Source organism: Scardinius erythrophthalmus (genome assembly GCF_964197995.2).
Source record: "Scardinius erythrophthalmus genome assembly, chromosome: 11".
Taxonomy (NCBI): domain Eukaryota; kingdom Metazoa; phylum Chordata; class Actinopteri; order Cypriniformes; family Leuciscidae; genus Scardinius; species Scardinius erythrophthalmus.
In genome coordinates, this window is record NC_138231.1 from 9,626,033 (window position 1) to 9,641,422 (window position 15,390).

Below are 15,390 nucleotides of genomic sequence, written 5' to 3' on the forward strand. Positions count from 1 at the left end.
GAAAACGAACAGTATTTATATCGTTTTTACCTCTACACAACCACGTCCAAGTGATCTGAGGGCACGCGCGCTTCCTGGTGTGTGACGTGTGCGCGCGTTCTGGCTTAGTCTGCACAAGTGCCGGAAAGTGTACAAGAGGTAAAAACGATATAAATACTGTTCGTTTTCTCACACAAACCGCTCGTTTCCTGTCTTAGGCCATCAACGTGTACTTACGATGGGGAATTGTTTAATTTGGACTTCTCTGTGCATGCTCTTTGAGGGGGTGACCATAGACCTGCATTATACGACTGACAGACAAGAACGGTTTGACCTAAAAATATCAAAATTGAAACTACTGCGGAAACAAAGACACCTACATCTTGGATGCCCTTGAGGTAAGCTAAAACATACCAAAATTTTATTTCAAAGTGAACTATCCCTTTAATGCATCCTTGCCTAATAAAAGGATTCATATTTTTTTATTCTTATTCTTACTGACTCCAAACTTTTGAACTGTAGTGTGCAATATTTTGGATAACTTACATTTATTTTATTTTATTACAGCAGCAAAAAAATAAAAACAGACCTTTAAATTCTCAGGGTTAGGGAGACTTGTCACTTCTTCATAAAATTGCAGAAAATGAATAATAGTGAAATGATTTGTTGAAGGGCACTGCACTTCTTTTAATATTATAGATATCATTCAGGGGAAACTGATGTTCGATGTTAATGGCTAAATAGTAGCTTTGTTCAACTACCCAAAATATTTCAAGCTTGAGTGGATGTACAAGGCTGATCAAAGATGACCTTGTGCTGGAAGAGACAATCAAGCTATTTCCTGTCAAGTCAGAATTCACTTCATTTCAAATAATGCTGTACATTTTTGTTGTTTTTTTAATCTTTTGTTTTGATAAATGAATGTATTCAGAGGCACTTATGTGGGAGATAAATTCTTTATTCTGACTGTAATAGGATGTAAATCAGTGTTAACAAGCACACAAAATGTTGCTATTCTGTGTCATGTAAGACATGCAGCCTGTTTCTGTGTAAGTCATTGTAACGGATGTAGCTTCAATAACATTTGCGTTCCTAACGTGCTAAAGCCTTTTTTTCAGAGTGAAGTGAATCGAGTTGCTCCATGCTTTGAAGATAAACATATTAAACATTAAAACTCATTAATCGAAACTGCAGGTGATGAAGAATGAGCAAGCTTGTGCGTGAGGTTCAACTTTAAGACACTTGCATCGAGATCAATCCTTGCTCCCAGATGCATCCTCAATTATTTAGCACCTCTTTAGAAACCCTGCATGTATTATTCACATGTATAGAATCTAAATTCAGTCTTGTCTATTGGGAATGACATGGCAGAGGAAGAGGGTACACAATACAACAGAGAGGGTGTGTGTGTGTGTGTGTGTGTGTGTGTGTGTGTGTGTGTGTGTGAGAGAGAGAGAGAGAGAGAGAGAGAGAGAGAGAGAGAGAGAGAGAGAGAGAGAGAGAGAGAGAGAGAGAGAGAGAGAGAGAGCACACTACCATTCAACTCTTACTCGAAGTTTTCTACATGCATGGAATATCCAGATGACAGTGGAGTGCACTGTAAAAAGTGATCAGTTGACTTAACTTAAAAAAAGTGAGGAAACCCGTTGCCATAAAATGAATAAGTAAATAAACGTCCCGCGTAATTGGAAAAATTAAGTTATGTGGAATTGTCAAGTTAACATATAACTTTATTTTTTCAATTACGCATGTAGTTTATTTTCTTGACAATTTTAAGGCAGTGGGATTCCTCACTTTTTTTAAGTCAACTGATCACTTTTTACAGTGTGTGGAATATGTATCCCACAATGCAGTGTGCTTTACTTGACCTTCCACTCCTACTTTTTGTATAGTAATGTATGCGTTGAGTAGTAATATATTTACATAAACAAATTTTCTATATGTTTTCATTATATATATTTGTTTTGTACAAAATATATATATATATATATTGTTCCAAAATGTAATTTAATATTGGAAATGTTTTTTCTGGTCTAAAAGTACATTTTGAAGTATGTTTTGATATTTGTTTGTTCTACATTACATTTTATTTGTATATTTCCTTTAGCCATGCTGTTATTTAGCATGTTATTTTTTGCCAAATTGGAGTAAACAGTTTGCCACCATTCCATTCCAAGTCGTTTGCCCTGCTCTGTATCACACAGCTAGTACAGACTATTTTTATTACAGCCCACTAATTTGGTTTACATCTTTTGCAAACACAATGGGGCAGATGATAGCATCAGGTAATCAAAAGAGCAGCCTGCATTGTGGATGTTGAACCCTAATCCACCTCTTTCCCCACACAAACACACAGATGCTGGCTGCTAGCCGCCTCCATTGTCTCCTCATCCATGCTGCTTGCTGTATCCAAGGAACTGGGAACCAGAATACTGTCTGGCCCAATACGTGCTGAGCCGAGGTGACAGCACATTGGCCCCTTGTCCTTCACATAGCTGTGCGCTATTATGTAAATGACCCTGTCTGGGTACGGATTGCATGTGTGTGAGTGTGGCCTCATGCTCTCCACTGCCTCTGGGAAGGAGGAGGGAGTGGTACATTATTCCGTGTAAATGAGAGCAAGACCTTGAGGTATTCTCGGAATCCTAAATCCTCCCATTTACCGCCGCACTGTGATTATCTGGAGGGATTGGACCGGGAATGCAGTCCTGGACAGTTTATTCTGTGAGTTTAGTTAAATGAACTGCTCAAATGATAAGAAATGACGATACATAAACACTCTTGTAAACACGGTCGCATTCTAGAGCATCCCCTGAGGGGACACGAGTTTGTATCTCGTAGAAAAGCAAATGGCGCTCAGCCTCTTAATTATAAGCTCAAGTGTGGGTGGCCTTTTTAGGAGTATGTCAAAGTACATTTGCTCTAAGCACATGTGGCACAGTGTTGAGGAACATTACTTTTAAAAATAACATGTTGGGTTACTCATAAAAGGTTATTTTGTGTTACATTTTCTTACAATTACACTGTAAACCCTAACGCTCAAAATACTTAATTAGTTTGAGTAGGACAAACTTAAATTAAACTAATTAGTTCAGTCAAATTAACTTTTATGAGTATTTAGCACTTTCTTTTTCTTTCAAGTTCACAGAACTGATATATTTTAAGTAAACTGAACTGTTTCATTGTTTTGAGTTTTATGAAATGATTTTAATTTAAAAAAACTTAAGTTTAACTGAAACGGCTGGGATGTCTATTTCCCAGCATGCTTTGCCGATGGCACTTGAATGGGAGAGTAAATGCTAAAATTAAGCGGAATATAATGGGGTTTTTTTTGTACAAGATAAATGTTAAGTGGGAGATTGAGTATTGATTAATGTTTTGTTATGCTAATTTAGAAGAATTTCTGTTAATGTTGGTTTTAGGATAGTTACCATCATGGTGACAAGTGGTGCATGCGGCTTGATTTGAGAGCAAATAAAATCTTTATATTGTTGCACTCATGCAGCAAGTGCTTTATAACATACTATTGTTAGCATGATAACATACACTATAAAAAGTGAACAGTTGGATCAACTTAAAAAAATTACTTCAATTGGTAACACCTAAAGAAATTAAGTTTTCTCAACTTAAATTATCACATTTTTCACGATAAAACGTGATAATTTAAGTTGAGAAAACTTAATTTCTTTAGGTGTTACCAATTGAAGTAATTAAAAAAAAATTTTTAAGTTGATCCAACTGTTCACTTTTTACAGTGTAATAGTATGTTAGCAAACTAGATTGCTAAAACTATAAGTTAATACTAATGAAAGTGTTCACATTGAGATTACATGAAGGTTTTAAGTTAAATGTATGAAATAATGTACTCTGATTTTAATTGTTCTTAACTTGCAATTAAAATGAATATTTATTAATACAACGTTTCGGTCACACGACCTTCATCAGTTCCTTATCTGCTGGAACGACCTACCTAATTGGTCTTGTTATCCTATGCACCTATCACCTGCAGGTGTGCAATGGAGTGTGTTCACTAATTGTTCTTAACTTGAAATGTTTAATTGTTCTTAACTTGAAATGTTTAAGTACAAACTTAAAATCTGCCAGTTCTGCTTACTTAATCTTTGAATTTCAAAACTTAAAAAATTGAGGCAATCGATTGCCTTAAATTTTTTTAGTTCTGCTAACTTATTCGGGTTTACAGTGTAACGTGTCTCTCTTGTCCATAGTGGAAGTGCTTTGATTGTTTTTTGGGGTTTTTTTTATTGCTAGTTTTAATCCACCCAGCATATACTACCTTTTAAAGGTTTGTGGTCAGTAAGGTTTTTTTGTTTTTTTGAAAGAAATTGATACTAATTGATTTTTTTAATCAGAAAAACCGGAAAAAATATAATGGTTTCCACAAAAATATTAAGCAGCACACCTGTTTTCAACATTGAAAATAATATAAAGATGTTTCTTGAGCATCAAAACAGCATATGAGAATGATTTCTGAAGAATCATCTGACTGAAGCCTGGAATAATGATGCTGAAAATTCAGCTTTGCTGAAAATACAAAATTTGCTGAACATCAATTAACCATATTATATTACAATAGTTATTTATAATATGAATTTGTATTATATATTTTAAATCATTATTAAGTATGAACAACTATATGGATTTTACTGAAGCACTAGATTTATTTACTACAGCTGAAGGAAAGACTTTATGGTGCTCTGTTTATGACTGATGATACACACTTTCTAGAACTACACTACCCAACAGGCTCAGCACATACTAAAATAACTCCTACGACATTTCTACACCTTTATTCATACCTTTTTCTTCCCACATATGCAGAACTGAAAAGTTTTTGTGTGTATTTGTTATTAAATAATAGTAACATATAAGTGTAGGTAACATTAAAAAAGCAACTGGTCACCTCATTACTTGGAATATACTCAAGTAAACTTTGAGTTTGTGCTGGTCTTGTAGACCTTGATTTTGACGAATGGACTTCAAGCTGTCCCACTCTATAATTTCTCTTGATTCGATCAGAGATGTCCAATCAGTCCAGTTCTATAAAATCACGGGTTTAACACACAACAACAGGGCTCTCTGATGAAGAGGGTTTATAAAAACCACAGCTGTGCTCCCTGAGCTTTTTAAAGAGTCTGCTCCGTGTAGATCCAAGCCTTTTATTTGACCAGTAAATGTGTTTACAGTACTCGAAATTCTCGTACGATCTTTTCATCATCATTTCACATTTATCCCTCTTCAAGTCCCAAGTGTGCCACCGACCGACTTTTTCATTAAACACGGACGCTGATGAGTGATTCAGAGCCAGGAAAATAGGAGCTTTGTGCATCCGTGTGCTTGTAGGATTCAGAGGTGCTGTGTTTTGGAGCGACAGAGACGATGAGGCTCCAACATTTCTGCTTCGCTCTGTCCTCATTGCTCTAAAGACCCATTTCCTGTGGCGGTGTCTCAGTTTGATGTGAAGCTCTCGCCGATACAACACCTGTTTCATCAATGAAAATATGCCTACCACCCTCTATCTTTGATCTCTTCATTCTCTCCTGTTTTTAAGACAGATTCTCTCTCATTTGACCAAAACATAAACGTGTTTTCTCTACTGTTAAAAAAATGATCTTTTTTTATGTCTAATTAACCGAATGAACTACTAATGGTCTTTCATGGTTCTTATTCTGGTTTAATTACCACGTGAAATGATATGCCAAACAGTTTAATTTCCTTTGTTAATGTATTTTCTGTTGAAAGAGGAAGTTGGGTTTTGGGTTATTCTAAAGAGCATTTTATTGGATTCCTCAATCATTTTGGTCAGTTTCTTGAGAAAGAATATTTTACATTTTAAATGTGTGTGTATATTATAAAAGTTTATTTTTAGCATAGGGAAATGTTTCTTCTTGTACTTACACTTGAAAAGTGTATGTTCAATTTTTAGTTTTAATTTTCCATCCAACATCAACATAAAGTTTCCAGGCAGTCTGTCAGAACAACGCAAAAGGAGTGCTGGGAATGTTTGGGAAACCTGTTTGGGAAACATTATTATTCCAGTTCCATTTGTTGCCTTACTCTTAACCTTAATATAGGGAAATTGATTGGTGCGGCTGATTATTCTAATCAGTGTTGTTTTCTGTTCTCTTCACAGCTCGCTGGGTTCATCTATGCCTGTTATGTTGTGAAGCTCATTTCAGAAGAGGAGGACAGCTGTGAGTATATCTTCATAACTGAGTCATGAGTGTGTTTTTGTTCAACTTTAAATATATGTATGAGATCTAAAACTACATTGTGTGTATGTAGGTAGAAAGCATATATTTATATACTAGGGGTGTAAAGGTACACAGAAGTCTTAGTTTGGTGCGTACCTCGGTTTTGGGGTCACGGTTCGATAGTTCAGTAAAACAGGAGAAAGCAACAAATCCCCAACGCTAGGCTTCTTTTCATTTATTCTGAACAGATACTGGTGCAGATTACAGTTTGTTTTACCTAGTGGCATTTAATTTGAAAGAATTTGAAAGAAGGATCTAATATGACTTGTTTAATCTTATTTTTAGTTTAAAACCTAAACTTCTATAAAGATGCATGATATATAAATATATATATATATATATATATATATATATATATATATATATATATATATATATATATATATATATATATATATATATATTTATTACATGGCTTGGTTGAATTCTAATGTAGAATGCGGTCTGTTATTTCTTGATAACAGACCGCTGCGAAGTATAACAGACCGTTGCCATGAAAAACGGCGCGTTGCTATGGACGCGGAACGGACTATTTTCTTTGGCGGAAGCAATACATTTGTTTTTAAATCAATAAACTCCTTTTTAAATCAATAATTCGTGTCAAATTATTTATTTATTTTGTAGGTAGCCATATAATAAGCGGGATAATGTATAGAGAGGCGGTCGTTATAGCGAATAACAACCCCTTCAGGCTGATTCAAGACCCCTCCGCTTCGCGTCGGGGTCCTGTTCAGCCTGTCGGGGTTGTTATTCGCTATAACGACCGCCTCTCTATACATTATCCCTTACATATATATATATATATATATATATATATATATATATATATATATATATATATATATATATATATATATAAAACAAACTGGATCACACTATCAGATTTTTACATTCACAGATATCGAGCATGCACTTTACGCTTTAGCATTGTGGGGGAATATTTGTTTCCTGCTCTTGGTGACAGATCTTTAGCCCAGTTTGAATGCCCCAGTAAACAGTTGAATTTAGATGTTCCAGAATCTAAAAGATTGCTTTTATTGATCCTAAACGACCAGCCTGTGGCCTTGTGTTTTAAAGTAAGGAATAAAATTGTTCCCGTTGTAATGCTCAGACGACCACACTTAGCACCACTGCAGCCACTGCCACTCTGAGACACATGAATCATTCTCTTTAATCGCTTTCCGTCCTGATAAAAGATTAGAATGCATAATAAATGAACTGATTGATAATACCCCTTATATATATAAGGAATAGTTCACCCAAAATGAAAATTCTGGTCATTTACTTACTCGCATGTAACCAAACCTGTATGACTTTATTTCTTTGGAACACAAAAAGAATGCAAATCATATACCTTCATTAGACTTGGAATATGCACCACTTTTATGATACTTTCATGGTGCTTTTTTTGTTGTTTCACTTTCATTATATTGAAAACAGTGGGCAACATTTCCCCATTTGTGTTCCACAGAATAAAGAAACTCTATTCATTTACTGTGTTTTGCCTTCAGATGCTTGCAACTTTTTCTTGGGGAGAGTCTTTTGAGGAATATAGCTACAATAACAAAGGATATGCAGCCTAAACCTGGCATACAAGATCAATACTGTTGTTCTCTTGCAGAGGCAATCCTTATTTTCCCCTTTTCTCATCATTCTCTCATCACCAAGCAACTAAAACAGAAAGAGATGCATGTAAAAGTGTGTGTGTGGCTGTTTATTTGTTAGGCATCCTCCTTCTTTGTCCTGTATTTTCAATGCATTTTATAATTTCACAATCAGAGTAATCAGAATCATTAAACTTTACTCTGTATGTAATTAAGCATGGCCGTGTTTGGAGGGCCAGCCTCTCATTAAACGGAGTCCCTTCACTACACTTTAAGATCACGAAGAGGGAGCCCTGTGGCAGAATACATCCAGTGTAGCATGATGCTCTATTAGTCCAGGATTTTTGTGTGTATTTGAGTTTTATGCATGAGTTCATTGGGATGTTGGTCCAAGCCAGAGCGTGATCCATTATATATATATAATTTTTCTATGCTTTTGAATGCTTGAATACTCTTATGCTCACTAAGGCTGAATTCATTTGATTTATATATATATATATATTGTATATATATATTTAAGATGTATTATTTATTATTTAATAAATAATAATAATAAAGGAATTAAATAATTAAAGGATTATAAGGGATTCCAAGGGATTGTGCATGAAATCCCCCAGATGCCAGCAAGCCAATGAGAATGCGGGACAGTGATGACGATAAATAACAACCAAGCGTATTGGCGCCAAAGCTGTTATGGATCTGCTTACACTGAACCCTCACTAACTGGCAGATTTGAAGAAAATTATCATCATTCAGCAGATAAAAAAATGTCAGGCAGTTACATACATATCACCAACATTTTATCATGTGGTCATTTATCAAACTTTACACATACAGAGTAAAGTTTAATGATTCTGCATTGAAAATACAGGACAAAGAAGGAGGATACCTAACAAACGTGGGCTTAATGGTACACCCCGAACAAGTAATTTATTGTGTTTATATTGATTAGCATGTAAATATTTATGGCTTGGGTATGCAGAGCATTCGGAGCTTATTTGGCCTGCATCCCCCTGATATATATAATTCAGTCATGAAACTCTAGAGGGCGCAGGTTGATAGGTCATTTGCATGCAATCTGTAAGCAATCACATCATTACCGCATGGCACAAGCTGATTTGCCTCTGAAATTGCTCGCTCAATATTTAAATAGTATGGTTCATTGTTTGCTGTAAGCTAGTCCTGTAGTGCGCTATCAGAGTTCCTTTGAAACCCTTCACCTCCCCCAGCTCCACCTGCCTAGATCTGCTATCTTAAGCCTGGTTCACACGGGACGATTTTAAAATTGTCGGCCGATTTTCCAAACCTGAGAGACCCCACACACGGCGATAAAAAATCACGGGTCTAACAGTTTTGGTCGTACAGTGTGTGGTGCGCAGCCACACGGCAAAATCAACACATCACACACGAACCGATTTGACTCCCGAGCATTCCCAGGTCAGACGGGAAATCTCGCAAAATCCCTCGAGATCAAACGTAATTTAATACTGTGCTTACGAGGATACTTGACAAAGTGAACATTTTGGCATACTTTTGTGTGTTTTTGTCCGTTCAAGCGTGAAAGAGAACTCAATGCGGCAGCGCACTGTCTGAAGCGGGATTCTGTATGCATGAGTTCTGTGTGTGTGTGTGTGTGTGTGTGTGTGTGTGTGTGTGTGTGTGTGTGTGTGTGTGTGTGTGTGTGTGTGTGTGTGTGTGTGTGTGTGTGTGTGTGTGTGTGTGTGTGTGTGTGTGTGTGTGCGTGCATCAAACAGAGAGGAGATTTACAGACAGCGCGCCGCCAGTAAAGATTTAAGTTCTTTTTTGCGTTTTATCGCGCTTGAATTGTTTCTTAGCACTTGAATGAATGATAGTGTGATAAAATACTATAGTATAGAGCAGCCAATGGATGAAAGAAAAAAATCTACACGCCACAGTCCACAGGCTGCGTGCTCATTTGTCGCGGGGGACACCACACACGAGGAGAAATCGGGCCAAAACAATCCAACATGTTGGATATCCCCGATTTGAGATCGGAGCGTTCCCAAAGTCCTTCCGAGCAGTCGAGAGCAGTCTTAACACACCACACACGGCAGGAATATCTGATCAGATTATTTTACGATAATCGGAGCATCCTTAAGATTGTCGGAAGGGGTGAATCGGGGGTTAAAATCGGCCTAATTATCCTGCCGTGTGAACCAGGCTTTACATGCTCACAGCAGTGTGTCTGTGTATCTATTATTAGGAGAAGCAAGTCTATACTTTCTCTGCAGCAGCATAAGAGATCGAGTCCGCCAAAACCCAAAACATTAACACTGCCATATTCAATAGCATGCTAAAAGTATTCAGAGAATATATATCATGGGTTGAACGACTTCAAGTCGACATTTATGTGATTAAAGTAGCTGATGACATCATTAATGAACAAATAAGCCTGAACCTTGAGCTGTTGGTGCGTTCCAGATGAGGTTGTATAATCAAACATATGAAACTTGTGGAACACTCTCGGAGTATGCATTTAATTGTCATTTTAACTAGTTAATTTAATTATTATTTAACTTTAAAGATTTCTTATCCTGTTGTGTCCTCTATAGGCCATGATCAGTGACTAGTTGACGTCAAGCTTATATATTATGCTGATGAGGCCTCACCTATAACCTGTGGTGAAAAAAAGCACCTTAAATCAGAATCCCTAGAAATTTGCAGATTATGTGCAACAGCCTTATTCAGCCTTATGAATAAAACTCTCCAATTAAGCAATGTGTTCAAAAACGAAACAATTTCATCCTCTCACATAAACCAGTTTATTGGCATTAGATTAGTCAAATGAGCTATAAGCTTTGCATCGCAAAAACTTCTGCCGCCACTCTGTTCGGTTAACTTCCTCAAACTTAATTCAGCAACGCTCCTGGTGTCCAATGAGGTTCCTGATTGCCTCAATCAGTGATCAGGAGAGATTCTAGAACATCTGTGTAATTGGAAATCCTTCTTGAAAGTCTATCCCAATCAGTCCATGGGTAGCGGTTTGAGTGACTGGCGGAGCGCTTGTGATGAAAGACACGCGGCTGCATGGCAATTTTAGTGTCCGTTGAGAGTTTATCAATGGTGTTGATGTTCCAAAGGTGGCCATAGGAAGATTCTACTGAGGAATATAATGGTTGAAGCTCTGAATCCTCCAAGCAGGTGAACGGTATTGATGGCTTGGTCCCTGAGGCATGTGGAAACACTAATCAAGAAGCCATATTGGCCATTACGGCTTTAATTAATATAGTACATGAAGCACCTCCGCAAAGGTAATGAACAGCTCATACCAATCAACACGGTCCGCACGTAATTACAGCTACTATCAAGGGTAACGTCCCAGGGCCCATTTAAAGAAAGGACAGTATTTAAATGAGTCTGCCTCTGAGAGAAGGAAAAAACAAGAGCGAGAGAATTAGGAAGTGTCAATGCGCACAAGTTGTGGGGAAACACTTTTTGCATCTATAACAAGAAAATTAGGTTAAGGCTTTCCTTTTGGGGATATGCAATCAGGCTTTGTGGTTGCAGGGAGGTGGGAACTCATGCTGATAGCCTTTGTGCGCCGCGTGCGGTTTACAAATGCCTTTGTCGGAGGAAAAGCTTTGGAAGGGCGAAGCCAAAACAATAAAACTCGTAAAGCTTTGCTATATGGAGTCTGTGAGGAGAAAACGTCCATCTCAGCCTAATTCCCTGCAGCGCCGGTGCCACTGAAATGGCTCCTTTCTGGGATGTGTCGCTTAAAGCAGAATAAATAGCTATTTGAGTCATTTTGTTGAGGTCGAGGGATGGTTGTTGTATGTCTTTGAATGCTAATGCTGTAGCTCAAGGCGGCCCATAGACCCTCGATCTGTCCGCTTTGTTTTTTTACTTCATTACTGGATCAGTGATCCCAGCATTTCCCATTATCTTGGCAGGACTAGCTAGGAGGAATTTCAGCAGTAAAACAACTTGAGATATTTGTTCCATTGGGAAGGGGAAATGTTTTAAAAGCTGTTTAAGGGCACATATCTGCCTCGAGGCAATCTATTTTAACGTTTACCCCCTGCAGATATGTTTATAAAGGACATTAACATGAGAATGTTCTGAAGTGCAGCGCACAGTAGCTTAAATTTCTTCCATTTTTTGGATGTTTGAATGTTTAAATGTTTTCCATTTTAAATGTTATTTTTTTATATGCCCTAGCATTTAAAAGTTTGGGGTCAGTAAGATGTTACAGAAATTCAGCAACAATGCATTAGATTGATCAAAAGTCACACTGAAGACTGGAGTAATGGCAACTTTGCCATCACAGCTGTAATCTACATTTTAAAGGGGTCATGACATGTGAAATCAAATTTGCCTTGATCGTTTGACATGTAATAGGTCTTTGTACTATCAAAACATCTTGCAAGTTTCATGGCTTAAAACGTACTCCTCATTATAGTCAAAGCATTTATTTAAAGCTGTAGTCTACGATGTTGAAAATCGGTCGAGAAAGCCTGAGATGGTTGGGAATTTTTAAAAAACTCATCCCACCCCTCCACATACACACCCCTCCCCTCTGTGCTACCTGATCCCTCCCACCGGGAAACGACCTGAACAACGTCACTCAGTCTGTCAAGCTGTGATCACCGGTAGTAAACATCGGAACAGAGATTTACCATGTGCAATGTCAAAATAGCTCAGAGGTACACGTTTGAGTTCACGCTCACGCAAAATTAGCAACACATGCAATGTTCTAAACCCCCCACCACCCGAAACACAAACAATAATAAATAAATAAAATAAATAATACTGTATTACAGCTGCCGTCTTAGGAGGGTACGTTTGACATACGTTTCCCCTCCTGAGCCTCGTTTCCCCGGTTCAAAAGTGCTACCTAAGGCACATTAATTGCATTATTAGTTAGTATTGCTAAGTATTGTAATTGTAATAGCAGCACACAGCGCATCTTGTTCAAATTCCGATCGGCTCGAACAGAACCCACTAGGCCTACTAAAATATATTCAAGCACTTCAAGAAATATAATTACTTTGACCCGTGATAGGCGATGCTAAACGGCTAACATTCCAATGCCGACCGGCAGCATAAGCATGTTGTCAGACTGATAAAAAGCTATTTATGTAACACCTCACACCATAAAAGTATAAAAAAATGCTTACCTGCTCAACAAAAAGTCAGCCGTGACTGTGGGGGCAAGCAGGGGCCGCTTGCTGCTTTCGGTTTGTTTTTTTCTCCATAACTGAGCTGATTCTACTCTGCTAGCTACCATAGACTGTCAGCTGCTTGCACGCGAATTTTCATGTTGCAGGAGGGGGGCGGGGTGGGGTGGAGACGCGAGCGCCACGTGGAGTTTCAAGCAGAGCGGGGGATTGGATGAGAGCAGTTGACCAATGTAAGCTGTCCGGCCGGACAGCTTACATTGGTTAACTTCTCTGCGGGTGTACACCCAATAGAGTGAATGGATTTTTTTCATTTTTCATATTTCTTTTTTCTCTTCATATTGTTAGGATTGTACTGTAGAACCATAACCAGCATCTAAACGAGGTTATTAATAATGAACAATCTTTGAAATCGTAGACCATAGCTTTAATCAAATCACAAAAACGGCTCTTTTGGATATTGTGGGATTTGTGACGTCACACATTTGGCATCGATACCATGGGGAAAACTGCCATATAGGCCTATATGTTTAATATTATCTCATAATTTGGCACCAGGTATATTAGGATGCTGTCACTTTAAAACCTGACGCATGGACCCATTATACTGTTACACGTTATCTTTTTCTACTACATTCACACTGTGTTTATGTGAATACTCGCTAAAACCGGCATTTTGACATTATTTTGTGTGTATTTGACTGTTTAAGCGCAATAAGTAGTGAAACTTATAAGTTGTCGTAGAGATAAAATGTGAGAGCGAGAACGCGCAGCTGGTATCCTGTATTGGATCCAATTAAAAAAAAATTAAAATATGTATTAGGACTGTCAATCAATTTGAAAGAAATTACAGAATTAATTATATGAAATCCAATCAAGCTCAGATAACATATAAATGTTGAGAGTGTAAAATGCTAACAGTGTCTCGCTGAAGTGAACGGTCTGTATTATAACACTGGCACAAGCTTTCAGACTGACCTCTGCGGGTCCCCAGATAACACTGATCAGGACAAAGGTCTAATTCAACAATGAGACCTACGTGGATTAGGGGATTTGTAGGTATATGCCCCCTAAAATCTATCATCAGAATGATAATCATTTCAGTCTTCCCCTCTCCTTCTGTTTGGGATGCACGAGAGAAGCTCTCTGCTAATTCCACAGCTTATCTCCTGTGTTCGTTAGTCTAGGAAACAGCCTTGGATTTCCAAAGCCTGGATCTTTATCACACACTTTATTACCTTTGCATCTTTGTGGAAAGCCCAGATACCCGGGTCTTCCAGGGCCTGAAACAGCTGGTGGGCCCTCACAGAGGGGCCGGGGGGCTAATCCTGTCAGCTTGCCTTATGTTAGCCTATCATATTATCCGACCGGCAGCGTGCCACAAGCCGGCCTCCAAAGATATCAGTCTCATAGAGGGTACGGTCGCTGTTCATCCACTACACATGATTATCACACTGACACACACGGGATACAAAACCAAAAGGTGCTTATTTGAATGAACGACAACCCTAAAAAGCATTAAATAATCCTCTCGTTCTTTCCCCATTTTCCTCTTACTTTCTCTCTCTCTTTTCTTTAGTTGACTTTATAGGAGGGTTTGATTCATACGGTTACCAAGGGCCACAGAAGACATCGCATTTGCAACTACAACCAATGTACATGTAAGTATCACTACCACAAATGGTTTTAAATCAAAGCGAACCTAATTTTTCTGTCTATGTCAAATAAAACAATCAAAAGTTTATCATAAAATTTAAGTTGTTTATCATGTTATTGAAAAAAACATGATTTTGTCATATTAATAAATCCTAATTTTATTTCTTATGTTACTGAACAAAAAAAAAAATTATTTGAATAACTTTTTTACAGATTATAATACCACAGCAAAATGTAAGTAATGTATAAGGACCCAACCGTTTTGTGCGGCAGCCATAGTCTGTAGACTCTTGTGCTCTCACGTGTTTGTGTCTGGGTTCACAACACTCTCTGTTGGACATGCTGGACATTCCACAAAGTGGTTTTATGAGAGGTGGTCCGTGACAGGTCAGGAGCAAAACAAAACCCTTAGGAGTATCTCTAGTGGAACATCTCTAAGAAATAATATCATTGTCAGTCTGGCTGGGACAATAGCTTTGGTCAATATTAGGGGGGTGATCTGTTTGCTTAGTCTCTGTTGGCAGCTTAAATGTTTATGAGGAAGTAGTTGAATGCTCAGAGGTGGGACTGGGTGATCGTTGGGAGATTTAAGAGGATTTGGCTTATTGACACTGATCAATTGGTGATTGTGTTCTATAGAGTCAGCCTTTATGTCCACAATGCACTCCATTATGCCAGGAGGTGAGACAGCAATGCGATCAAAGCTAGGCCTTTTATCTAAATAGAGACAGCTCTTTG

General features: G+C 37.8%; 1 protein-coding gene across 2 annotated transcripts in view; it reads left to right on the top strand.

Moving 5' to 3' along the window:
* nkain2 (sodium/potassium transporting ATPase interacting 2) overlaps window positions 1–14,661 on the top strand; it is a gene marked incomplete at both ends in the record, with an annotated part of 163,560 nt that extends 148,899 nt beyond the window's left edge. For both annotated transcript variants that reach the window (XM_081378342.1, XM_081378343.1), the window contains 2 exons: window positions 6,131–6,191; window positions 14,576–14,661. In XM_081378342.1, the coding sequence (XP_081234468.1) occupies window positions 6,131–6,191; window positions 14,576–14,661 (147 nt within the window). The remainder of the gene's footprint in view (window positions 1–6,130; window positions 6,192–14,575) is intronic.
* Between the last annotated feature and the right edge of the window lie 729 nt (window positions 14,662–15,390).